Consider the following 23,083-nt stretch of genomic DNA (forward strand, 5'->3'; position numbering starts at 1 on the left):
AAAAAAAAAAAAAAAAAAAACACACACTTCAAGCAGACGGGAGTTATCCGAGAGACGGTTTCATCCAATTCTCCAATGGATACCGGATTCATCCAGAACTCCAATCGTTGACCACGATCATCTATTTCCTGCTCTTCCTCGGAGACGCGGTCTTCGTAGCCTTGGTCGCACGCTGCGATTTTTCCGGATTTGGCGTCACCACTTTAGTCGGTGTTTTGGTCTTGGAAGTACTCTTGCTATCTTGCTTCTTTGCTGTCGGCCGTTTCCGTGAATTCGTGCCCTTCGCGGCGGCGAGGATCTTCGCTTTGGTTGCCGCGGATGGCCGGTTAAGCTTGGATGCTATCTTCTTCGGCTCTGAGGTTTTCACAGACTTTGCGTCGGGCATCTGAGTCTTAGTCGGTGTGGATTTCTTGGGCATTGTAGCTCTGGCCTTGGTCTTGGTAGCCTTGACGGTGGGCAGCTTAATCTTGGATTTCGTGGGTTCATCTTTCGATGTTCGTTTCGTCGTGGCGGCTTTCGTGTTGGCGAGCTTCTTGACAGTCGCTTTGGCGTTTGCCTGTCTCGAGCGAGCTGAACTGGATTTTGACACGGAGGCACGAGCGCGCGCGACTGCCTTCTTGACAGTTGCCTTGACTGCCTTGGTGGTAAGAATCTTGCGTTGCTTGCTGACACCCGAAGGTGATTTGCTGAGGACGCTGGTGGCCTTTCGCTTGACGACTGGCTTCTTCAAAGCAGCCTGCTTTAGCCTTTCGTCCTGTTCCTTTGCACGCCGGTCCTTCTCCCTTGGTCGCGGGCCAAGAACCCCACGGCAATTAGCGGCACCACATCGACACTGTTGGACGTTCTTCTGAGAATAGGGACTGTTGAACAAGTTAGATTAATCGGTGACTCGGAGATCCTGTGAACTCACTCGAAATTGTAATCGTAGGTCAACTCCTCTCCTGTCATGATCCCTCGATCCCCAGCGAAAAGGGCCATGCGCGGCTTGCCAGCCACCGTCCACTTCTCCATGCGGCAGTTTGGTTCGCATGAGTGATTCACGAAGCGAGCGATAGAGCCCCGAGTGGCATCAATGATCATATTTTGATCGAAGTACATCAGATAGTAGCACTGGGAGAGATTCCTTGTTAGGAGGCTTGAAAGAGAATTGGGTGACGTAAAGACATACCTCGTTATTTTTGTAGACCGTGCGCATTCGCCTCTCGCATTCAGTCTGCGTGATGATTTCACCTGTGTATTCTACAATGACTTGGTTTGGCTCGAATGTGCGGTTGCTGCGAACTCCGTAGCCGCGATCCTCTGTCTTGATTACCTCGACGCCGACATTGTACTTGCCTCCAACCTTCGCTCTGTGCTTGAGCTCCTCAAAACTCCGATTACCGCAATCAGGACCTAGCCTGCAGTTGCCATCATCACATTCATACAACATGTGGCGATTCTGGCAATCTTCGTCGCAGCCGGTTTCCTCCGTACACATACAGTTCGACAAGTCGATATGCTTATTTGCGCGCCATATACTGCCCGCATCCCCAACGAAGACATCTTAGGTATTCATGTTAGCTTCAGGAACCGATAATGACCGCGTGGGGTTTCAATGCAAACACATACTCTTGTTGGTCTTCCGCCACTCGTCAGGCTTCGGTTGACCGGGGGGCAGCGGCGAAAAGATGTCAAATGGAAGCTGGAAATCCCTTCCACGCTGCAACAGCCGTTCTCCTGCAAACATGGGCATTGGTAATAGGCGTCGCTGAGGCGGTGCTTCTTTGCTGTTATTCTGACTCTTGCGTCTGTTCTTACTGCGACTCTGACTTGGCGGTCCATCTTCTCGTTCCTGCCCAGTGTACAACCCATGAGCCAGCCAGCGCTTGCGCCTAAAGCGCGGCGCGGGGGATGGTGCTGGTGCCGCCACATCTTGAGAGGTCTCTTCCGCAGCCTTGGCGGCAGCAGGCAGGTCACTCTCCGAGACCCGTCGCTTTTTCGTCGCCGGGCCATCGGATGCTGGAGGGACCGATCGCTCCTCCTTGTTAGGGGCGATGACATTGCGCGGTCTTAGTCCCGCCCGGCGCCCGCCGTCTGTGCCCTTCTCCGTCGCATCACGCGAGCGCTTTCCCAGGACGCTGCTCGCCCGACCCACCAACTCCGACGCCTTCGTCAAGAGACTTAGTCGCGACGAGCGTCGAGTGGGCTGTGGACTATCCTCTTTGACAGCCTTGACGGTGGTTGTAAGCTTCTCCTGCGCCTTGTTCTCATCCTGGGTCAGCACCCGCTCCACGCGCTTGCGGAGAGTCCGTCGCTGTAGAGATGTTGTAATATCCTGGGCTGGTGACTCCTGCGATGACTTCTCAGAAACCTGCGTCTCCGGAGTCATGGGGTGGTTGTCTAGCGTAGATTGCTCGTCCGCCCACAGGGTTGTTTCCATAACGGCTATGCTGTGTCGGAGGTGGGAGGCGGAGGAAGACGATCGCTTCGGCTTCTCCGCCGCGGAGAATTCGCCACGACCGATAAGTGAATTGTTGTTCTCGCCGCTTAGGGATGGGCTATTCTGAGCATCTGCCCCAACAAGGTCGTCTGGTCGGAGGCCCCCGCGCAGTGAAGCGCGTGTTACACGTGTTGACCGTCGGCGTTGAGTCGGTTTCTCTTCATGGGACGCGTTGTCATTGTTGCTCGAGGTCTCGGAGCGACTGTTCTCTGGGGTAAGCAGTTGTTCGGTGTACTCAAAACTCATTGATGTGTCTGCGTGTTCTTGAGTGTGCTTCTGAAGGTTGGCCAGAGTGGCGGGCGTTGCGGGAGACGCGCCGGACAGTCGACTTGAGCCTTCCATGGTGAGATGTTCGGGGGGAAATCGAGATGCGGTGAGCAAACAACGTCAAGAGTAATTAAATAATTGTCAAGAAACGGCACGTTTGAGATCGATCAACAGTCCCCTGCTGAAAAGATTAATCGCAAGACGCAGATTCTGACCTGAAGTTGGCTGGGTTCGGGGAGGATGCGAGACTGATTCGGAGTTGATGGTGGCCTTGTCACCAGGATCGAGCCGTATCAGAACCCAAATATCTCGCAGATCATGATAGATCTCACAAGAAAGAACCGCAGCGCAAGAGATCCAAGTCAAGGAACTGAAAGTGGGAGAGGAAGAGGACGAGAGAACAAGAGAAAGGAGGAAGAGGAGGAGGTGCGGAGAGGGTTGGAGGAGGAGGAGTTGTCCGTATTACTTTATTTCTCTCACTACTCTTCCTTTCTCTCTCCCTCCAGCCCCGAAAGAACAGCGCCGCGGAATGCAAATGGCTCAGAAAGCAAAACCTTCCAGACCCATCTAGTCCACTGGAACTTTTCTTCCTACTGCGTACTTTACCTCGTGCAAGTGGGGTGCAACAATCCTTATCGCCCATTATCCCACCACTAACTACAAGACATTCATGTCACGGCCGGTGGACTGTACTGCTTTTGCGCCAGCACAATTCCTCCCTCTCGTGCTTCTTTCCACGTCAATGGATCGTTTGACGCTTCGATGCATCGCTTTTCATCAAATCACAGCTCATCTATAGTCTATTTGCACAAATATATTCCGACTTATTGTACATACAACCCGGGATATTGCATGATATCAAGTTTGCTCCGGGTGACCGGGAATGTGCATCTCGAGGAAAGGCGGGATGCATCTAGAATAAACAACAAGGAAAATATTCTTGCGAAGAAGGTATGGCTAATGGATACTTTGGGGAGAATCCACTCGCTTGAGTATTCAGGCATCTCAGAAAAGGAGGAAAGGGGTATGTAAGCGTAAAGATCAGGACGCCGCATGGTCACAAAAGGGCTGGGAGAATTGGTGCAACATGCATTATAATGGCAGTAGTCTTGTAAAAGAAAGAAATGAAAAAAGGGGGGACAAAAAAAAAAAAAAAAAAAAAAAAAAAAGGAAGAGAAAATTGTTTGGCTACGACGGGGGACTGTGCATTGTATCATGAAGTAAGACATGGAGCCGGGTGCCCATGGCACATCTTAAGAGTCATAGATAGGAAGACCTCATTCTTGAGGCTGCGAGGAAGAGACTCGCTGCATCTCGATGTCTGGCTGACGCTCGACATGGCGAGGGAGGTATTTTCGCTTTACAGTGCTCAAGCGTTGGTCACCTGCATTATAATTACCCTTGAATTGCATGTAGGTTGGGGGTCGCGGTCGCAGAAGCACGGACAGCCAGTTCCGGATCACACTGCCTTGCGTGAAGGGACGATGGCGATCGGCCTTGGCAAACTTGTGAGAGTTCAAATATTCTCTAGTCGTCTCACCCCGGCCGACCAAGAAGATGTGATACGCCCATAGAGACGCTGGGTATGGCGCAGCAATCGCGCCATACAGCACCATAGCCCAAGGGACTCTCCATTTGTCAATCGCAGTGCCAAAACTGACATGTTCCTGGTGGCGATATACCAGGATATGGGCGAGACTGGCGCCGAGTAAGAATAACGCCAGTAGCGTAGAGCATGCCACAAATGCCAGGAAATATCGATAGTTGCGGCGACCGACACAGTTGTTGAGCCAGACACAATGATGATCCAGCGTCTCAACGCAGTTATCGCACACTCGGCAGTGGTAACAGCGCGGCGGGCGCCAGATACAGCAGGTTTCGCAGTATTTGACGGGCACATCCATCGCGGCAACGTCAGAGGTCGCCAATTTGACCATCACCCAATCATTGGTTGGCGGACCGACTGCCAAAGGATCATCTGAAGGGTCCGGCGGAGGGAGCTGGTGAAGATTCCGCGGAATGATCTTAAGCAGTAAGTTAGCAGACAGGATCGCAGCGGATGCGTGAGAGAGCCCTTACCCCGGGATCAACAACCGAAGCATGTACGAACGAGGAGAAGCATAAGTAGAAGAGGTAGGCAAACAGAATCGGAATAGCAGGTGAGATATGATGCCATAACCATGGAGCCCTGTGTGGTGGTTAGTCAAATCTAAATGATGATATCGGGAAGAAGAGGTGTCGTACGAATATGCGAAGAACAGTGCCGTCGGCACGACAACCAATATTCCAGTAGCAATATTGACCGGCTTGTCTCTCGAGTTCTGCAATCTTCCACCGCCAAAGAAGATCGTATTGCCGACAAAATACTCGTAATTCCTCCCTAGCCGACTGCGCTTGGTGGATGGGGGATGTTTCTCGATTGATGCAGGCGTCGACCCGGCAGAGGAGAGCCTCTCATGCGCGCGGTCGCGGGCTTCTTGTATTTGGCTCCTGTTCTGTAGCGAGAGAAAGGACAGAGGCGATCTTTGAGGCGCTTCAGCCGTAATCGGGCTGCCGTGATTGCCTCCCAGGCTGAGGTGTGGTGGTTTGAGCTTGTAAGCCCTTTCCCTGTCGTGAATAAGCTTCGCACTCTCGCCCATGCTCCGACCAGTGGTATTGCCCATGGGGCTAGCATTCGACGCCGTCCGATCGGGGATAATTGGATCTGTGAATTCGGTGCCTCTGGAAGGAGGCGGCTCTTGATCTATTGGCGGAAGAGATTCTCGAGGCGCGGTGCTATTCGAGATCAGGCTCTGCCTGTTCTGGCTTCCGTGCTCGCCCCATTCCTCCGAAGTGTCCCTTGTAGCTCCTTTCGTGACCGGTCGACCTCGATGGGCCTGGAGTCGCTGGGATGACATCGGACGGAAAAAGCCCTGCGCCGTCAGGGAAGGAATGTGAGATCGGCTCAGACGACTCCCCGAACTTCCGGGTCTTGTCGTCGCCTGGCTCGTGGTTGTGATGGAGCTCCTTGCGGGCGGAGGCACTCGTCGGGATACCGACGGTCGCGAGCGTGCCGGTTGCGACGACATACCGGTGAATGCCTGGGAGGACTCCCCGTCGTCTGAAGCCATATCAGTCATCCGCGACGAGATTCCGCCCACGGAAGGGGGTCGCGGTATACCCAGCGCATGTCGCGCGGACGGGGGGGAATTCGGCGCATCGCTGGTCTCGGACATTGCTGGATTGAGGAAGAGAAAATTTGGTTTGTGTGGCGTGGTCAATAGTCAGGGTTCCGCAAATTAGAACCATGCATCGGTCATGGTGTTGTCAGACAGGGGTAAGACGAGGCTATCGGTATGATGATGTAGATGCCGCAGACCGAGGACCGCAAAATTGGGGGCGAGTCGGGTTCAAGAGGTTCTGAAGGAGTGACAAGAAAAATCATATATCAAGATAGTAGTTGGATTCAATAATCGGAAATGAGCGTAAGCAACCTAAAGAGTGCACTGGCCGGTTAGCCCTCACGAACAATAATCAATTTTCAAGTTATATTCGGGGGGGGGGGGGGGTGGAAGAGGGCTTGGGCCAACCCCTGTCCAAAGGTCAACCCAAGGCGGGAAACTTGTCGCACCGAGTCGGAACAAACGAACCTGGAGGGAGGGGGATGCTGCAGGGAAGGGGAGAGAGAGGAGGCGTGATTAGCACTCAACCCCCATCATAGTAGAAGTGCAAGGGCGACCATGACCTTGGAAGGGTAGGGGGGTGGTGTATGGATGGAATACTATAGACGGAGATGATGGATGGGGATGTAAGCGTCACGGGGCAAACGGTCGAGTCCAGCCATAAGGAGGAAAGAAAGTGGAAGACGTCGTTCACCTGCCGACCGTATGATGCTCCACCCGCTCATTACTGCCTGAGCAGTCAGGCACAATGTTTTTTTTTTGAACAGCTGAGTCAGTGAAGGTCAAAATCCCGCTGGCCAACGGGATGTCACCTGATGATGCGCCGGCAACATCATCGTCCGACACCCACCGATTCTCAACCCACACCCCCCCCCCATATTCAAACCCACTCTTCCATCCTCTTTTACCCAAACCAGGGCTATATTCAATTCAGTTCCACACTATCACAATGTCCTCAATCGCTGCTATGGCCTCTCGCCGGGCCTTTGCCCGCCAATCTTTCCTCCGCGCTCCCCAGCGCCGCTTCCAGTCCTCCAAGGTCGAGGAGGCCAACCTCGACAAGGCTCCCAAGCGTGACCCCGAGCTCTACGTACGGCAGACCATACACCTCAATTGAACCTCCCCCGCGGACCAATGCTTCGAGATGGATTCTAACCGGCCATTACCCCTCTGTTCAGGTCCTCCTCGGTGTCATGTCTGGTGCTTTCCTGCTTGCTGGATGGTAAATTCCCACAAACCTTCCACCTTTCCTACCTCACACGATTCGCGTTCAAAAATTGCCCCGAAGGACCCTCTCAACACGTCGCAATTCACTTGTCATCCTTCCCTCAGATATCTTTTGGGGGCAAATCAATTGCAAAATTTCTCCCCAAATTGGCTAACGGACTGCGATTCTCGAACCATTTACAGGTACTTCGGCCGCAAGCCCACTTCCGTTACCTCCGAGAGCAACGTCCGCATCGGCGAGAGTGCCATGCCCTGGGAGCAGGCCGATTCCGAGGGCAAGGTCTACAAGTACCAGTACCACCCCCACGGTGACAAGAGCCAGCCCCTGCGCAACGCTCCCAGTGCCTTGAACACTGTCATCGTCCCCAACGTCACTCTGCCCGCGGTAAGTACTCCGGCATTTGTCTCATATGTGAAGCCAATGTTCGCTAAATCTTTCACAATTCAGGACCTCCACGAGCGCTTCAACAAGTACGGCAAGGAGGAGTGGGACTACTAAGTGTGTCCGCCTCGTGTCGTCGGAAGGGGTTCGAATTGGGGTCGAAGTTGAAGTTGAGGAACATCGGTGCTGACCGCTGTACACTAAAACTTGTGTGAAGATGTGAAGATTAGACGTGTGGGAAAGACTACGACGGGGGTGTGGATGAGGAAGACGGTGCCGACAACAGCTTTGTGCATAGTTTGTTTTGACGAGGTTCTATTTGGAAGACTTATCGTTTTTGTTCTCTTTTTTCTTATTTACAATTATCTTCTCGTAGAGGTAAATGCCAGTCCAGTGTGGTGATTAGCTGAAGAATAGATTTGGCAAAAAGGTATATCATGTACAAGTGTCACATCTCGTCAGTCCATTGAGGAACGTTTACTATCGAACAAAGAAGTGCAGAGAAAGTCAACAAGTAAAACTAAAGATCGGATGAATTGAAACCTCCCACAAAATGCTTCAAGTCTATGTCGTTTCAAGATTTAGTCGCCTCATTCACCTCACTGGCCGGCTTGGGGTCCGCCGACCCCTTTTGTTCCTTGGAGCTACCGTGTCCGGCTACTGACGCTGGACCATCCACCACATCTTGGGACTGATGTTTCCCGACAGTTTCGGGGTTCTGGCCCTCGACATCCGGATGGGGTGGAGCAAACTCAATCTCACCGTCCACCATGTCAACGAGATGACCATTGTCCAGACGGGTCGAGGTCTCATGCCGGGTCTCGAAGGAGACCTTGCCCTCCTTCCTCAACGAGGCCACGAGCTCCTCGTCCAGGATGTTGCCGTTTTGATCACGATATTCCGCTCGTGCCTTGGTGCTATGACGGGCCCGAGGGGTGACTGCAGGCTCCTGAGGCTCTTCTTGAAGCACTTGCTGAGCATGCTGTATAGGGGCATCCTGAGGCGGAGCCACGGCAGGAGGTGCTTGTGGAATAGACGTCTCTGTAGGTGGAATAGCCGCGTTTGCGTTGCTATCAACGTACTGAGTCACGTAATGGCTTAGCTGAAGCGGGGGCTGTCAGTCGTTGCATCACGAAGTACCAGAGCTTATGGTGGAGGACTTACATCGGTGTAGAAAGTGTTGCAGTCAAAGTCCCAGGTATCCAAGAGCTTCACTTGTCTACAAGCTTCCTGAGTCCAGGGGTTGCCATACACCAGGGGCGAATAGATCACGAAGGTGACGATGCTGCAGGTAAGGAACAAACCAGCCAGAACCTTGCCAATCACTGGCTTGGATGGCAAGCCAAGCGATCTGATACGATTGGCGATGAAGTCAAACTCCTGGCAAAGCGCCATGATGGCGAAGTACAGCGCCGGGAAATAGTGGTGCAAGAAGAGCTGACGAGCCATGAGATAGAAGGGAAAGTAGTGGAAAGCCCAGCCAAGGACAGTGGTGCCAACCTCGTAGTCAAAACGCTTGAAGTTGACGTTGCGGTAATCACCGCAGCTTCGCTGCCAGCGAAGGACAGCAATACCTTTGAAAAGAAGGTAAACCGCGACAGCCACGGTTGACGACCACCAGATGAATGGGTTACCAAGGAGGTAGACCTGACGGTGGTCCTTGCCCCAGAAGTTGATGCCACGAAGTAGAGTCGGCCATGAGGGCGGACGAGAATCCCATGCATGAGATTCCGTGAGACCGGCATTTGTCACCCACATCACCCTCTGCAGCTCAAAGAATTTGCCGAAGAAACCAGGATTCTTGTAGTTAACCTTCTCCGCATCTTCGGCCAGCATTGGGTGGCTGTTCGATTCAATATACCAGACACTGTTGGGCAGCGTAGCGCCCCTGGCGCAAGTGACCTCCTGTTGGTCGAATCCCCATTCAGGAAGCTTGACCTTGTGAGAGAACAAGACGCAGTTGGTCATGACGTGTACCAGGCGGAATTTGGTTTGAATGGTTCGTAGGCGCTTCTTCGCTTCTTCGCCATCAGACATTGACTTAACAATTTCAACGCGGAAGAGATCATTGGCGTCGCCAGGGAAGCCATCATATCCATAGGCCGAGACCTCGAATTGCCAATCGACGTCGGTCACCGGAGGGCGCTCATCGTGCGAATGGACCCGTCGGCGCGTGACGAAGTGGTTCAACTTAACGGTAGCGCCATCTTCGACAAATTCTGCGGTCATATTGTCCCAAGCCAGAGGACCTTCCACGGTGCCATAAGGACCAAGGGGCTGCGTCTGATTCTCGAGGATGAAGACGTTGTTTTCATCCTTGTGGGGATAGAGAGTAATCTGTTGCTGCTTGCTTCCCGTGGGATACATGTGGTTGTGAGAGTGAAGGTAGCCTCCCTGCGTGTTGAGATGGCGCAGGGTAATACGAGAGCCGAAGACAACGTCTGCGGGAACATCCTGCATAGACTTGGAATTCAAAGTTGCCTGGAATTCAGAGGACATGAATCCGTCCCCATCTCCGGGATTGACCAGGCACAAGAAGTGGATCGCGAACATGCCACAGTAGAAGGTCAGAGGGATGATGATGAGGCAGAAGAAGCGGGCAAAGAAATGCTTGAACCACAGACGCTTCACATTGAAACATTAGCTTTCTTGTGGGACAGAACCAGCTATACCAGAACATACCGGTGTAACATTGACCGTATCGCCGAGCAGCACCCAGAGTTGGAGAACAGTGAGCGATCCAACCCAAGCGACGGTAAACAGACCAACCCACTTGACACTAAGGGTAGCACCCAAGGCAAGACCAGATGCCACCAGCCAAAACCACCAGGGTCCGCGGAAGGCATGCGATGGTCCCATCTCATGCTGATTGGTGAAGCATGTGAAGGCCAATGCTGTAAGCGCGGTGAAGAAAACCAAGGGGGAATCCAGGAGAATCAGACGCGATTGAGTGATTAGACCATTCTCTAAGCCGAGTTAGCAGACATCGGAGCATCGCAGAAAGCCACTAGTTACTTACCAAAGATGACCACACCAGCGCCCAGAATCGCCGAGATCGTGCGGCAGCCCGACGCCTTCAAAGTCAAGAACATCAGCGGGACAGTCAAGACGCCCAGAACCGCTGGAAGCATCCGCATTGCAACATAAGGCACACCAGGCTCGAGGTAATCCTTGCCAATGTCCTTAAAGTCGAACTCGCCGTCAAAGCCCGCGAGCCAGCCAGCCAATGTGAGGAGAAGTTTAGCAAGCGGGGGATGAACATCCATGAAAAAGCGGCCTTTGATGTATTTAGAAGCGAAGCCGCCAAAGTGGACTTCATCGAAGACCACGCTGGACGGCTGGTAGATGCGGAATAGACGAACAACTGCAGCCACCAGAGTCACCACAATGAGAATCTTGTAATCAGAGGCAGGAAGCTTGAAGATGTTGTTGTCGGAAACACCCTCCGAGGCGTAACTGGGTGCCCGCACGGTGACATTTTTGCGACTCTTCGGACCTGGAGAGCGACTGGAGGAGCGAAGTTGCGACTTGGGCGGGGAGTCAACCTCCAGGGTGTTTTTATATGAGGGCGCCATGGTTGAGGCGCTTAGTTGGGTAGGATCAATGAGCGAGGAGAGACAGAAGCAGGAATAGGATTCCCCAAACAATCAACAAATACTGCGGGCGATTACAATGACGAATGCCGTGCAGTTCAATTGCTCCAACTCCAGGAGGGAGCCCGAGGACAATAAAAGGCCCCGCACAGTAATGAAGCAAGACAGATTGGAACAGGAGAGAGACAATATAAGGAAAAGAGAGATCAGTAAATGAGTGTAAGAATTAAAGAAGAAGAAGATGAAGAAGGCCCATGACAGCGGAGATCAGCAAGAATAATGATAGTAAAAGACTAGGAGAGGGGATGGAGAATAATAGAAACACGTGTGGGACGATGAGGGAGAGAGAGAAAGAGAGAGAGAGAAGGCCAGATCGTTGAAGCATGCATGCAGTGCCGCTGGGTGGCTGGCTCTTACTTGCGGAGCAACTGCTGCGGCTGGACTCTCTCCGCCCCCGATGCAAACAGCACGCAAAGCTGTGCAAGGGACGGAATGCAATTGCTGCACACCACGATGACTATCTAGTCACTGTACGGAGGATATTTACTAAATACTACTTTCAATGTTTCGGGTTAACTAGTTAATAACTTCGAAATTAAAAACCATTGAAATGTTCGTCCCCTTAAGGCCTAACCCCGGGTCCTCCACTTAGACGCGCGGATCCTCCACCGCCTGCGCTTAGGCTTTAGCAGCCGCCACGCCGACGATGAAGTCGAGCCCGAAAAGACCATCCCAACAACCAACAAAAGATCCCTCTCGCATCTCAACCTTTCGTCCCCCTATTCGTCCCTTTCTTCCTCGGCGTCAGTCATGGCCGCCGTGAGTAATGGAGGTACTCCGTTACCGGAAGAAGTGAGTAAACCCCCCGAGGGTGTGGTCTTGCCACCAAAGGATATTCGAGGTCAGTCCCAGCTCCAGCAAACCCATCCTGCGCAAGCATTCATTCGCTGACCCTCCTGACTAGCAATTGTTGAGAAGACCGCCGGATATGTCGCCCGAAACGGTCCTGTATTCGAAGGTAGGTTCTTGCTCGCCCATCGTGGCCTTACAGATCAGACAACTAACACATTCGCCTCTCTCTCTCTCTTCAGATCGTGTCCGCGAAAAGGAACGCAATAATCCCAAATTCTCTTTTCTCAACCCCGACGACGCATACGGCCCATTCTATCAATGGCGTCTCACAGAGATCAAGGAAGGACGAGGATCTGCCGTCGCCGCAGGTCGTCCCGGAGACTCGAGCGCAGCCGCCGAGCCTGAACAGCCCAAGGGACCTCCGGAGCCCTCCGAGTTCCATTTCTCCGCCCGGATGCCCATCATCAACGCGCAAGATCTCGAAGTCGTCAAACTGACTGCCCTCTACGTCGCCCGCCGGGGTAAATCCTTCATGACGGCGCTCTCGCAGCGCGAAGCCCGCAACTTCCAATTCGACTTCCTCCGCCCGCAACACAGTCTCTACTCGTTCTTCACGCGACTGGTCGACCAATACACGATCCTCCTCCGCGAGCAGGGCATCGACGCCGCTACGACGGAGAAGAAACGCATCGCCGAGCTTGAGCGCAATGTCCAGAACAAGTACCACGTGCTCGACCGCGCCAAGGAGCGCGCCGAGTGGGTCAAATACCAAGCGCAGCAAAAGCAGAAGAAAGAGGAGGCCGAGGAGAAGGAGCGCATCGCCTACGCGGAGATCGACTGGCACGATTTCGTCGTGGTTGAGACGGTGCTCTTCACCGATGCCGACAACCAGATCGACCTGCCGCCGCCGACCTCGCTCAACGACCTGCAGTCCGCCTCCCTCGAGCAGAAGGCGATGATGTCGCTCAACCCACTGCGCATCGAAGAAGCCATGCCCACCGAGGAGATGGACGCCTCCAATTACTACAATGCTTACCCCCATCCGCAATTCCCCGATCAAGTCTCCCAACCCTTCGTCCCCGAGCCCACTCCCGCCCAGTCCACTGCCGGCCCCATCTACCCACCCCACGTCGGCCTCGCCATGCCCCCACCAGCTGCCCCTACCGCCCCGGCCGCCGCGCTCTCTGCCGCCCACCAGGAGGAGGAGCGCCGGATCCGTGAACGCATGGAAGCACGCGATCAGGCCGCTGCACTTAAAGCCAACGCCACCGCCCAACAACAGCAACAGCCCATGCGCATCCGCTCGGACTACGTCCCGCGCGCGCAGGCCCGCCGCCAGAACGTCGGCGGCGCCACCGCCCTTTGCCCGAACTGCCGGCAGCAGATCCCCGTGGCTGAACTGGAGCAGCATATGCGCATCGAGCTGCTCGACCCCCGGTGGAAGGAGCAACGCGCCAAGGCCGAGTCGCGCAGCGCCACCACCAACTTGTCGACCGCAGACGTGGTCAACAATCTCAAGCGGCTCGCTAGTCAACGAAGTGATGTCTTTGACTCCGCCGCCCTCCCCACCGACGAGGCCGCCGCCGCAGCGGAGGACGATCGCAGGAAGAAGATGGCCTTTCAAGGTGCCCACGGGCAGGGTCCCGTGCCCGTCGGCCCTACGGGTGGTCCTCCTAATCCGTCAAATATGAGTGTCGAAGAGCAGATTCGTCGGATTCATGAGCGACAGGGTAACGTGCATCGGTAGCGGATTTTCACAAAGAGCTTAAAAGAGGGATGCGTGTGTGTGTGACATATTGGTTCTTTTCGCAAACCTAGCTCATCGCAACGACTCAGGGAATAATCGGTGCTATTTTTACTTCTTCTTCTGATGTTTATCTCTCATGGAGGCGTTGTCTTTTTTCTTCTTTCCATCCTCTCTTCTTGTCGGAGTATGTATTAGATGACTCACTGGTATATCATCCTGGGTGCAAAAGACGGACAGCGATCCGTTTTCGTGCTGTCGAATTTCATGATCACCCCCTTTGATGCAGGCATTTCTGGAATTACGTGTGCACAGGCGTAGCTTACGGGACTTGGTACTCCAGATAAGATCATCATAAATTGTAATATGTGCAAGTGAAAGATTAGCAATCCGCGTTTTCGGTATCATCCATCCCATACAACATACTATCCTGCCAACATGTTTGACGAGTGATATCTAGTACCGAAACGAAGTTCAAAGAGAACAATGTGAAGAAGCCCCAAACTCAGATAGAAAGAGAACACTCTTTGGCAACAAAAGCAAAAAGAGTTGCAAGAAAGGAAGTATCAAGCTCGAATGCGACGCCATGGTTTCATTCGTCGCACTTTTTCGAGTCATCAACAGTTTTAAGACGGACTTGTAAGCAAGACAAGAAACATCAAGGAGACGAACATAGAATATTATGTGTACAGTGTGGAAAGGGAAGTGGAAAGCGAAGTTAACAATGATTAATAATACATACCATGGGCTGCGCTTGCTTCGAATTATGCCTGAGATGCAGAACGACGGGATCGGTGAGTGATTAAGCAAGCAGCCACACTAGGAGAATATCGTGTAAGAAGGGAAGAGAAACAAAATATAGCAACTGGATATCGAAACATGAGGCTCTGAAACGCGAAATGGAAGGACAACGACAGCTGTGTATGTGTGAAGCTGGTGTATCGAGAAACTTTAGAAGATAATCTTGCGCAATGAATCAGCAATGCCACTCATGCTGGATGACTGATAACAAGTCTCCTCTAATGCACGGAGGGCTGGGGTTCTTCGTCAACATGGGCGATTCGGGAAGCATCCGATGGCTCATCGATCTGTTCGTGTGTATCATGGAATGTTTTTTCCTGGTCTTCAGCATCCGTACCATCATCGGGCACAGAGACAGTTACTGGGATCTCGATCTCAGAGGTAGCAGATACGAAGGGATCCTCATTTAGAGAGGTCTTCTCCTGCAATCCATTGTCGAGCTCGTCAATTTTTTGTATATGCAAACTTGTGTGTTCAGTCTCGGGCGTAAGGTCCGGCAGGCTTTCTTCCGGGCCATCCGCAATCGTTTCAAGAGGAATCTCCGCCGCGCTCGAGAAACTCTCGTGGTGCGCATGATGGCGGTGTGACTGGTTGAACAATGGAATGATGCCGCCACCAATTCGAGACCAGAACATTCTCTCCCTTAATCTGACAGTCTCATCCCAAGCATCCTTTTCCTCTTCTGCATCTCCGATTCGAACGTGCCCGTCAAGTATCAAGCGAAGATATCCCGTAAATTCGCAGCATGATCGCACCTTTTCTAAACAAAGCACACATAGCGGGTAGCGCTGGGCAGTCTCGTTATCGGAGGTGCGAAATCGGTGAGTCCTCTCATTGACGGAGCCCGTCCTGCGTTCACCACAGAGTGAACATGGGAACTCGTACTTCTTTGCCGATGGCGGCATAGGCTCCACCAAGAGACTTCCCTCGCAAATGCCACCCAACACTGACCGCCGAGTAAGCCAGGAGATCCCGGGAGCGGCATCTAGTCGCAAAGTCGGCTCTATATCTTCCACAACAACCCGCTTGTAGAAACGAGTCTCCTTCAGAGGGATGTGGGAAGTGACGGGTTGAGGAGAAGACACGCTTCCGCTTGGGGAATGTGTGTTGGATTTCGCAGGAGATGACGATGCAGAACCAAAACTGCCAGCGCTCAGACTGGCTAGGCTCATCACATTCAATCCAGCGTAGGACCCACTGGTAGCGCGACTCGGTGGCTTCGACAATCTCGACGTGGTGAATAACTCACGGAAGTCCTCGTATGCTTGAATGTCGGTGCGACAAATAGCTTTGATTAAGTGTGGGAAGCTGGTGGAAGGAGCCGGAGTAATCTCCTCCATGGGAGTAACATCCTCGGTGACATCTGAGCCCTCGATGTTCTTCCTAATAGAAGGAGGTCGTAGGGGTGCAGCTGGAGAAGACGGAGCAGTTGAGATGATCGTCCGAGTATCCGCGTCGTCCTTGGTGATGTTCATGCCTTGCAGAACAGATTTCAACTCCGCGAGTTGCTCCTGGTGCGATGCGAGCAGTGCTTCGGTATCTTTGACCTGGGCGCGTAACTGCTCATTCTTCTTTTCTACCGCTTCACGCTCGAGTTTCGCGGCTGCGACCATCTACATTTCAGCACTAATGTTAGCATATCAAACATGTTACTTACTGCGGGGATTCAAATCTGACCTTATTAGCTTCCTCGAACAGAGCAGCAGTCAAGGTCTCCAGCTCCTGTTCGATGCCCTTCTTCTCCTTCTCTGCAAGCGCGCGCTGAGCCTTCTCGTCTGCCAAAGCAGCCTGTAGGCGCAGCATCTCGTAATCCACATCGGCCTTCTTAATGAGGACTTCCTGCTCGATGTCGCGCCGATGCTTCTCATTCTCTGATTCAAGGGTGCGGATCTTGCTTTGAGCTTGCTCAAGTTCCTGACGGGTGGCGACTAAACTGTCGTCTAACGTGGTTTGGTTGTTAATCGCCTGGACAAGCTTGACACTCAAGGCTGCGACTTCATTGCTGAGATCAGGGTGGTGCGACTGTGGGGTAGAAGCGGTTTCCGAGCTATCCGCGCTGGTCGCGAGTCTCGGATCCTTGAGGGTATTAAAGTTGTTATCGGAAAAATTTCCAACGCTTGATGAACGGATGCCAGGAATCGCTTTCTCGGTGACAGTTTCTGACAAATCATTTGTCGAGCGCGCTTTAGTGATGGTTCTGTCGGGGGAGAGAGACCTATTCTCGGAGGAAAGAGATCGTCTGTGGCTGGTGGGCCGCGAAAGCATCTTGGAGGGTGAGAGGAAATTATGACGCGAGTAGTAAGTATGAAAAGCGATAAAACTGTCTCAGACGATTAGTGACGTTTGATGAGATGATTAGCAGAAGACTGAACCAATTGAGAGAACATACTCGGCCATGATGATAAGCGAAGTTCTTGAGGATGGATGGGGTATTACAATGATGGCGAGGCGGGTTCCACAACCACGTAGATAGCAGGTCCGGACTTTCGCATCTGCAACTCCTCACAGAATCAAGAGAAGGTAATCAAGATCTATGCATGGGACAGATGAAGCAGGGGGCCAAGACTAATGCAACGTCTCTGCCAGCGCGCAGCGTGGAGAGAATTCAGTCGGTCGAGCCACGACGCATTGAGTCTGAGAAGAAGGAAGGAATGGAGATCCAAGCAATGAAGGAATGAATGAAGAAGGAAGCAATTGAAGGAAAGTGGATAGAAGTCAATTGACGAGAGAGGGGGGAAGTGGGAGGGGGAGGAAGGGTAGTAAGAGGATACAACAGCCGGAGCAGATGACGATAGAGGCGGATCGGGGAATCAGGGCGTGACCAAACTGAAGGGAAGTGGATATTGGAGGCGCGGATGCTACCCCTCTTTTCTCCAGATGAGGGTTGAATATTACGAGTTCGTATCGAGTATAATAATTAAAGAAGAGGGGAAGAAGGAAGATAAAGAGAAGAGAAGAGAGAAAGAGAACGTAAGTTTAAGCTAGAAAGTCCGACGATTGCAGAAATGATGAGGCAGAGAGAGAGAGAGAGGGTACGAAGAAGTCCGGATAGAACAGATCTGACTGACGAATGGGCAGCACAGCCCCAGCACAAATGCCCATAATTACTGTATCGTACCGGTTTCGCCGCTCGCGGTCAGGCGGCCACTTGCGTACGTTGAGAGGTTTGCCGCACCCCTTAGCGCAGTAGCGGATATCGGTATATCTTACGCTAATTACGGAGAATACGCGGAGATACGTCTTCCCACCCAATCACACCCTCAGGCGCTTAAACTTCCAACTGTCGCGTCAGGCCGTTATCGTTGCCCGCCATCAGTACCCAGTGGATGAGGATAAGAATGACTCGAATGAACCTTGGCAAGAAAGAATGGAACCAGATAGGAAGGGTTTTCTTTAGCACCGCAGTTCTGCGTAGAGATGGCTGGAGGACAGGGACATAATGAGTACATCGATTGAATCCCGTACTGATCTTCCTCTCCTTCAATACATTCCGACTTATAAATAACTTGAATTCGGAAGCCACGTTCCCATGGGTGATCTTTGATCAAGTTGATACAGACCAGCGTCTCGCAAGGGGATGGAGCCTGGAGGGAGTGGCTGGCTTCTCTTCGCCTGCCTCCTCGTCCCCTTCCACTCCCTCTCGCCCTGGATGCAATTGACGGCCTTGATCCGAAAGATGAGAGCTTTTGGTTCGGCCCTACCGGACAATCTCAGCCTAATGCAGTCAAATTGTCAGTGCTCTCGGTGAACTGGAGGACGACTCTGGTCTCGGCAGTCTCGGGAGTGAGATGCGAGCAACAAGGCAATTATCGGCTTCTGAGAAATGGGAATCTTAACGAATGCCTTTTGTTGGGGCTCTGCTCGGCAGAGTCCCGACTGTCACAGCTTTGACTATAGCTAGCCATAACTGGGCAATGGACCTGAGTTGCGGTGTAATTGATGATAGGGAGTAGGTTTGGATCCAATCTGGCGGATCGCAAGCTGCACTATTGATTTCCGCATCGGGTAAAGATGGCCTGAGTGATGCCTCATGGCGCCCCGCCCGGGCGGGAGGGCGGGTGGCCTGTGTGCCTGAGGCATGTAGCTATCACAAGGTGGGGTGGATGCATGGGCGGATCTGCTCATTCCACCCGTGCATAATCTTTCCATCTTTTGAGTTCCATTTCCACATACTCTCTCCTCTAATAGAGCCTTTAGGATCTGACTGCAGAGTGCAGAGATCCTCTCGACCCGTGATCGACATCGAAATTCCCCGAGCAGACCGCAGACTGCACCGATCAAGGAGATCCCCCTTCCACAGATTGTCGATCACCTTGACCAGCGACAACCATGGCCGACGCAGAGTTGGAAGAGGTCAGTATACATGCCTCATACTTCCACCTTTCGCACTCCTCACCTGTCAACCCCTGTCGCCTTCTTTCTGTGCGATCTTTCAAAGCTCTCATACTTAGACATGTAATAGATTAGACGAGCCCGCATGGCTCAGCTCCAGCAACAGAGCGGTGGTGCACGCGGCGGGCCTAGTGACAACCAAGAAGACCAAAGAAAGTACGCAATTCTTGCATTTAACTCTTCGCTTCTGGAATCTTCCACAGCTAACCTTCGTCAAGGCAAGCTGAAGGTATGCACGGCAGCAAAACCCAGACCACCCTGACATATGAAGGAGGACAATCTGGAGCGACCTCCGCGCCACACAACGGCACCCGCTTCGGAAAGTGAAGTATATCAGTACGCACCGTGTTAACCTTCATAATAGCCGACCGCCGTGCCTCCATCCTGAACCAGATCCTCGAACCGGAAGCCGCCGACCGCCTGGGCCGCATTCGCCTCGTCAAGGAATCGCGCGCGATGGACGTTGAAAACCGCTTGATCATGCTCGCTCAGACCGGCCAACTGCGCCAGAAGGTGTCGGAGGATCAGCTAAAGCAACTGCTCAATGCTATGGCTGAGAACCAGCGCAAGGATGAGGAGGAGCACAAAATTGTGATCACTCGGCGCAAAGGCGGCTGGGATGACGATGATGACCTATTGGATTTGTAGAGCGACAGCAAATTGATGTAATGATCTGCTATTAGCGAGAGGCGCTTGATCTCCGCAGGTGGCGGATGGTTTCTTGCAGTCTCTTTTTTGATACCTTCCGCGTGCTCTCTTTCTTTATGTATTCCAGCGCAGCTTCTGGGGTAAGCCACTGGCTGTATGCTCGGAATACTGGCTCGTCGGCGATGGCCGAACTATCCCATGATATGGAAAAGCTGTTGTCTGCTACGTATGTAGAGCCTGCTTCATTCGCGAGGACAGCCTACATCGCATACTCTTTAAATCTGTATCCATTCCTACCACTTCACATAACTCCCATCAAGCAGATGAGGATAGTAAGATATATGCATGCCATGCAATACTATATAATATACACAGGTATCCACCCCGGCCAAACAAGGAAAAGCACACTACAAACCGGCCTTGGCTGCCGCCGCCTCCTTCTCCCTCTTCTTTTGCAACCGAATCATCCTCCGGATCTCCCGCATATCCGGCGGCTGCTCGATCCCCAGTTCCTCCCTCAACTCGCCCACATCCTTCTCCAGAATCTTCTCCCAATACACGTTTATCAGCTCCTTGCTCTTCAACCCACTTTTCACCGCCCACGGCAGGTAGATCTTGAACAGCCGCTCCCGCTCGGCGGGCTTCAACCGCACCGAGGCGAACAGACTCAACCCGGTCATTGGAATCAAGGTATTCAGGAACTCAAACGCTTTGAGCGCCAGCTCACCCTCCACGAAGATGGGTAGCCCGGTCACCGCGTGGTAGAAGTCGTGGCACTCGCGGTACCGCTGCATGACGTAGGCGCATTCCGGGTCGTCGATGTACTGCACGTTATCGCGCGTGTCAGGCGACACGCCCTCGCGGTCCAGCCAGGTGGCGTACGTCCGGCCGACGGTGTTCTCGGGCAGGGTGCGCAGGTACGGCAGCTGGAGGGTCTGAGAGGTGATGCGCGGCCGGTCGCGGAGGATCTGGCGGCCCGTGGGGTCGGAGAGCATAGCGTCGCGAAGACGGTAGATGAAGTAGGGGGTCGCGGTGGCTTCGCCGCAGGTTGCGATGAGGTCTATGGTGGCGGAGGGGCCCGTTGGTAAGTATAGTGTAGAGGCCGGGTAATTACTATGAAGGAAAGGCGGCGTGTAGGATCAAGTTAGATGACCCAGGGATCCGGAACGCACCAGCTCGTCGTGGGTTGATAAGAGCCCCGAATGCAGAGCCTACGGCCAATGCACCGCGCTCCAAGAAGGTCAATGGCACATGGCCGGGATAATTTGGCGGAGGTCGGTTCCAGGCGGAGAAAGACCGCGCGCATCGATTGTGCAAGGGAACAGGTGCTGCGGTGGCTGCTGTTGCGAGGAGATTCAGTTCTCGCAGACTAAAAGTTGTACTGCGCTTCCCGAGGACAGACATAATGATAGTCCAAGAATACACGCCGCCACGCAGTCGAGCTCCCAAGGGGGATTATCTGGGCTTTGATTAAGTAGTATAGTTCCAAGTTCAAGTCAAGTGGTACGATTTCGGGGAGATTCCGGATAGCGCGAGTGGTGGGTCTGGAGTGCCGTACCAACTGATAAAGATCGATAAGATAAAGTCCTTGTCACTTTTCTTTATCGATTGGGCTTCGAAGAGGGACATTCCATAATTTGCGACGCATCCCACCATCGCTGCGATTGCCTTACGAGATTGGCCCAAAAGTAAAAGCTCCAGCTTCGATCATACCAATTGACAACATATCTCGCACAGTGAGCTGGTTACACAGACCCCGTCATAGTCTAACAACACCCACATCCTCGAGCATACATCCAGCTCAATCGCAAAAATGAAACCCACCTGGTGGCCCGGCGAACAACATGAAGCCTTCACCGAATGGGCTCTCGCCCAAGGCATCCTCATCAATGGAGTCAGTCCCGCGCGATTTTCCGGACGAGGACTGGGCATGATTGCCACACGGCATATAAAAGTACGACAAGACACGCATGCATATGAAATGAAGCTCAAGCCCGCGACAAGCCATGTACTAACAGAGAACTCCGCACTTAACCATCAAACCAGAAAGACGAAGCGATTGTAACAGTACCCCACGAAGCAATGTTGACTCCCTTTCGCATCCCACCCTCTTTCTCCAGCAAATTCCCTGCCGGAACCCCTACCCACGCTCTCTACGCCGCATATCTCACCAACGGCGAACCCTCCGACCTCGAACCCTACACGCTCTGGCGACGCACCTGGCCCACCCGTGCAGACTTCGAAGAAAGCATGCCCATCCTCTGGCCCACCTCTCTACGGCGCTCAAACTCTCAGCACCTCTCGCCTGCGTCTGATAACCTCCCAGAACCAAACTCCTCCGTCGTCGTCCTTCCCCCGTCAATATCCGGCCAATGGAACACGATCCCAACGCCGCAGCGATGCGCTGTCCCCGATTACGAGACCTTTCACCAGAATCTGCTCGCGCAACAGGAACAACGCTTGCGCAGAGACTGGGACATCGTGGTCTCCGTGTTTCCCGACACAGAGTGGGAGCAGTTCTCGTATCATTGGCTGATCGTCAACACGCGGAGCTTTTACTATCTGATGCCGGGCCAGGAACCGCCAGAGGATCGAAATGACGCCATGGCTCTGCTGCCGTTTGCGGACTATTTTAATCATTCGGATGTAGCGGTATGTTCCGTCCATCTGTGTGTTGGGAGTCGTGGCTGGCTATTACTTATGCCTATGTCTCGTGCTAGTGCAATGTCAAGTTTGACGGGCGGAACTATGTGTTTCGAGCTGCTAAGAAGTATGGTATGGTTCAATCCCCTCGGAACGATTGATTTCACTTTCTGACTTATGGGCTCTGTTTCTTGTACTTCGCAGATGAGGGAGACGAGATCTATATGAGTTATGGTCCTCATCCGAATGATTTCTTATTTACTGAGTGTGAGGATCAGCCCCATCCATACTACTATAATCATGCCTACTCCCGGCTAATCTGTTTTTCAGATGGTTTCTACTTGGAGGAAAACGAGTCTGAAACTTTATATCTTGATGACATTATTTTCAAAGATCTTAACCCCAGCCTGCTGGAAGAGCTGGAATTTCATCAATACCTAGGGTGTGTATATCGCTTCTGCTTCTGTTGCAGTGCGATCTGTTAACATCCAATCACTGACTATTGCCGACCAGAAACTATCAATTGACAGCCGGTGGTATATGTTACAGGACCGAAATAGCCGCTTCCATCACGTACATGTCGCTCAAGGACTGGCAAGATCATGTACTCGGTTACTCCATCAAGGGAGTGGATGACAAAAAGTCGGCGAGCGTGATTCGGGACTGGATTAGCACTTATATCAAGGAGGCAGATACCACAATCCGGCATCTGGAAGAGATTTTGTCCACTGAAGGCGACCAGTGCCATCCAGGAAAGGCACAAATGCTCTTGAGACGATGGAACCAGATAAGACGGCTCTGTTGTCGAGCTCTGGACACGTTTCTCTGCTAGGAATAGAGGCATGGTTGAAATAAGCGTATGGAGTGCGAAGTCCAGAATCAGGAAGCATCGAC

The 23,083-nt window shown here is 52.7% G+C and overlaps 10 protein-coding genes across 10 annotated transcripts; 5 read left to right on the top strand and 5 right to left on the bottom strand.

Moving 5' to 3' along the window:
* On the bottom strand, window positions 1–2,821 carry BP01DRAFT_320299 (putative histone-lysine N-methyltransferase (Ash1); the record flags this gene model as incomplete). Its single annotated transcript, XM_025572691.1, has 4 exons — window positions 1–860; window positions 911–1,110; window positions 1,169–1,542; window positions 1,609–2,821. 4 exons carry the CDS (start codon window positions 2,819–2,821, stop codon window positions 122–124), a joined length of 2,526 nt encoding a protein of 841 aa, XP_025430922.1. The 3' UTR covers window positions 1–121.
* A 1,202-nt stretch (window positions 2,822–4,023) lies between these two features.
* erf2 (palmitoyltransferase ERF2) lies at window positions 4,024–5,961 on the bottom strand (the record flags this gene model as incomplete). The annotated part of the gene is made up of 3 exons (XM_025576398.1): window positions 4,024–4,770; window positions 4,826–4,934; window positions 4,991–5,961. The coding sequence occupies 3 exons, from the start codon at window positions 5,959–5,961 to the stop codon at window positions 4,024–4,026; spliced, it is 1,827 nt and encodes a 608-aa protein (XP_025430923.1).
* Window positions 5,962–6,904: 943 nt separating this feature from the next.
* BP01DRAFT_357293 (uncharacterized protein) lies at window positions 6,905–7,915 on the top strand. Its single transcript, XM_025575170.1, has 3 exons — window positions 6,905–6,997; window positions 7,086–7,519; window positions 7,583–7,915. The coding sequence occupies exons 2-3, from the start codon at window positions 7,127–7,129 to the stop codon at window positions 7,631–7,633; spliced, it is 444 nt and encodes a 147-aa protein (XP_025430924.1). The 5' UTR covers window positions 6,905–6,997; window positions 7,086–7,126; the 3' UTR covers window positions 7,634–7,915.
* pmt1 (protein mannosyltransferase 1) lies at window positions 7,855–11,474 on the bottom strand. Its single transcript, XM_025575171.1, has 4 exons — window positions 10,536–11,474; window positions 10,199–10,482; window positions 8,681–10,141; window positions 7,855–8,618 (listed from the first exon to the last, which is right to left on the bottom strand). The coding sequence occupies exons 1-4, from the start codon at window positions 11,089–11,091 to the stop codon at window positions 8,091–8,093; spliced, it is 2,829 nt and encodes a 942-aa protein (XP_025430925.1). The 5' UTR covers window positions 11,092–11,474; the 3' UTR covers window positions 7,855–8,090.
* A 368-nt stretch (window positions 11,475–11,842) lies between these two features.
* On the top strand, window positions 11,843–14,088 carry BP01DRAFT_320312 (putative pre-mRNA splicing factor). The gene is made up of 3 exons (XM_025572692.1): window positions 11,843–12,010; window positions 12,074–12,127; window positions 12,201–14,088. The coding sequence occupies exons 1-3, from the start codon at window positions 11,920–11,922 to the stop codon at window positions 13,706–13,708; spliced, it is 1,653 nt and encodes a 550-aa protein (XP_025430926.1). The 5' UTR covers window positions 11,843–11,919; the 3' UTR covers window positions 13,709–14,088.
* A 335-nt stretch (window positions 14,089–14,423) lies between these two features.
* On the bottom strand, window positions 14,424–17,163 carry BP01DRAFT_61304 (guanine nucleotide exchange factor SEC2). The gene is made up of 3 exons (XM_025579972.1): window positions 16,896–17,163; window positions 16,184–16,826; window positions 14,424–16,119 (listed from the first exon to the last, which is right to left on the bottom strand). Exons 1-3 carry the CDS (start codon window positions 16,901–16,903, stop codon window positions 14,725–14,727), a joined length of 2,046 nt encoding a protein of 681 aa, XP_025430927.1. The 5' UTR covers window positions 16,904–17,163; the 3' UTR covers window positions 14,424–14,724.
* An 801-nt stretch (window positions 17,164–17,964) lies between these two features.
* Window positions 17,965–18,433, top strand: BP01DRAFT_357297 (uncharacterized protein). Its single transcript, XM_025575172.1, has one exon. The coding sequence runs from the start codon at window positions 18,084–18,086 to the stop codon at window positions 18,252–18,254; it is 171 nt and encodes a 56-aa protein (XP_025430928.1). The 5' UTR covers window positions 17,965–18,083; the 3' UTR covers window positions 18,255–18,433.
* Window positions 18,434–18,639: 206 nt separating this feature from the next.
* BP01DRAFT_357298 (DNA-binding protein) lies at window positions 18,640–19,760 on the top strand. The gene is made up of 4 exons (XM_025575173.1): window positions 18,640–18,859; window positions 18,969–19,054; window positions 19,117–19,127; window positions 19,263–19,760. Exons 1-4 carry the CDS (start codon window positions 18,836–18,838, stop codon window positions 19,544–19,546), a joined length of 405 nt encoding a protein of 134 aa, XP_025430929.1. The 5' UTR covers window positions 18,640–18,835; the 3' UTR covers window positions 19,547–19,760.
* Window positions 19,761–19,894: 134 nt separating this feature from the next.
* Window positions 19,895–21,006, bottom strand: coq4 (ubiquinone biosynthesis protein COQ4). Its single transcript, XM_025575174.1, has 2 exons — window positions 20,719–21,006; window positions 19,895–20,606 (listed from the first exon to the last, which is right to left on the bottom strand). Exons 1-2 carry the CDS (start codon window positions 20,948–20,950, stop codon window positions 19,954–19,956), a joined length of 885 nt encoding a protein of 294 aa, XP_025430930.1. The 5' UTR covers window positions 20,951–21,006; the 3' UTR covers window positions 19,895–19,953.
* Window positions 21,007–21,162: 156 nt separating this feature from the next.
* On the top strand, window positions 21,163–23,054 carry BP01DRAFT_61370 (uncharacterized protein). The gene is made up of 6 exons (XM_025579973.1): window positions 21,163–21,500; window positions 21,593–22,198; window positions 22,267–22,321; window positions 22,394–22,456; window positions 22,520–22,631; window positions 22,703–23,054. Exons 1-6 carry the CDS (start codon window positions 21,360–21,362, stop codon window positions 23,019–23,021), a joined length of 1,296 nt encoding a protein of 431 aa, XP_025430931.1. The 5' UTR covers window positions 21,163–21,359; the 3' UTR covers window positions 23,022–23,054.
* The last annotated feature ends 29 nt before the right edge of the window (window positions 23,055–23,083 follow it).

The sequence above is a fragment of the Aspergillus saccharolyticus genome, assembly GCF_003184585.1.
Source record: "Aspergillus saccharolyticus JOP 1030-1 unplaced genomic scaffold BP01scaffold_17, whole genome shotgun sequence".
NCBI classification, from domain to species: domain Eukaryota; kingdom Fungi; phylum Ascomycota; class Eurotiomycetes; order Eurotiales; family Aspergillaceae; genus Aspergillus; species Aspergillus saccharolyticus.

What these genes read in the sequence shown, in the direction of transcription:
- BP01DRAFT_357293 (XM_025575170.1), top strand. Translation starts at nt 7,127, where the DNA reads ATGGTAAATTCCCACAAACCTTCCACCTTTCCTACCTCACACGATTCG. An exon ending in CCAACGTCACTCTGCCCGCG is followed by an intron (nt 7,520 to 7,582) that starts GTAAGTACTCCG and finishes TTCACAATTCAG; the next exon opens with GACCTCCACGAGCGCTTCAA.
- pmt1 (XM_025575171.1), bottom strand. Translation starts at nt 11,091, where the DNA reads ATGGCGCCCTCATATAAAAACACCCTGGAGGTTGACTCCCCGCCCAAG. An exon ending in CGCTGGTGTGGTCATCTTTG is followed by an intron (nt 10,483 to 10,535) that starts GTAAGTAACTAG and finishes AACTCGGCTTAG; the next exon opens with AGAATGGTCTAATCACTCAA. An exon ending in GCAACACTTTCTACACCGAT is followed by an intron (nt 8,619 to 8,680) that starts GTAAGTCCTCCA and finishes CCCCCGCTTCAG; the next exon opens with CTAAGCCATTACGTGACTCA.
- BP01DRAFT_320312 (XM_025572692.1), top strand. Translation starts at nt 11,920, where the DNA reads ATGGCCGCCGTGAGTAATGGAGGTACTCCGTTACCGGAAGAAGTGAGT. An exon ending in GCCACCAAAGGATATTCGAG is followed by an intron (nt 12,011 to 12,073) that starts GTCAGTCCCAGC and finishes CCTCCTGACTAG; the next exon opens with CAATTGTTGAGAAGACCGCC. An exon ending in AAACGGTCCTGTATTCGAAG is followed by an intron (nt 12,128 to 12,200) that starts GTAGGTTCTTGC and finishes CTCTCTCTTCAG; the next exon opens with ATCGTGTCCGCGAAAAGGAA.
- BP01DRAFT_61304 (XM_025579972.1), bottom strand. An exon ending in TGTTCGAGGAAGCTAATAAG is followed by an intron (nt 16,120 to 16,183) that starts GTCAGATTTGAA and finishes GCTGAAATGTAG; the next exon opens with ATGGTCGCAGCCGCGAAACT.
- BP01DRAFT_357297 (XM_025575172.1), top strand. Translation starts at nt 18,084, where the DNA reads ATGGAGCCTGGAGGGAGTGGCTGGCTTCTCTTCGCCTGCCTCCTCGTC.
- BP01DRAFT_357298 (XM_025575173.1), top strand. Translation starts at nt 18,836, where the DNA reads ATGGCCGACGCAGAGTTGGAAGAG. An exon ending in CCGACGCAGAGTTGGAAGAG is followed by an intron (nt 18,860 to 18,968) that starts GTCAGTATACAT and finishes GACATGTAATAG; the next exon opens with ATTAGACGAGCCCGCATGGC.
- coq4 (XM_025575174.1), bottom strand. Translation starts at nt 20,950, where the DNA reads ATGTCTGTCCTCGGGAAGCGCAGTACAACTTTTAGTCTGCGAGAACTG. An exon ending in TATCAACCCACGACGAGCTG is followed by an intron (nt 20,607 to 20,718) that starts GTGCGTTCCGGA and finishes CCGCCACCATAG; the next exon opens with ACCTCATCGCAACCTGCGGC.
- BP01DRAFT_61370 (XM_025579973.1), top strand. Translation starts at nt 21,360, where the DNA reads ATGAAACCCACCTGGTGGCCCGGCGAACAACATGAAGCCTTCACCGAA. An exon ending in TCGAGCTGCTAAGAAGTATG is followed by an intron (nt 22,322 to 22,393) that starts GTATGGTTCAAT and finishes TGTACTTCGCAG; the next exon opens with ATGAGGGAGACGAGATCTAT. An exon ending in GAATTTCATCAATACCTAGG is followed by an intron (nt 22,632 to 22,702) that starts GTGTGTATATCG and finishes ATTGCCGACCAG; the next exon opens with AAACTATCAATTGACAGCCG.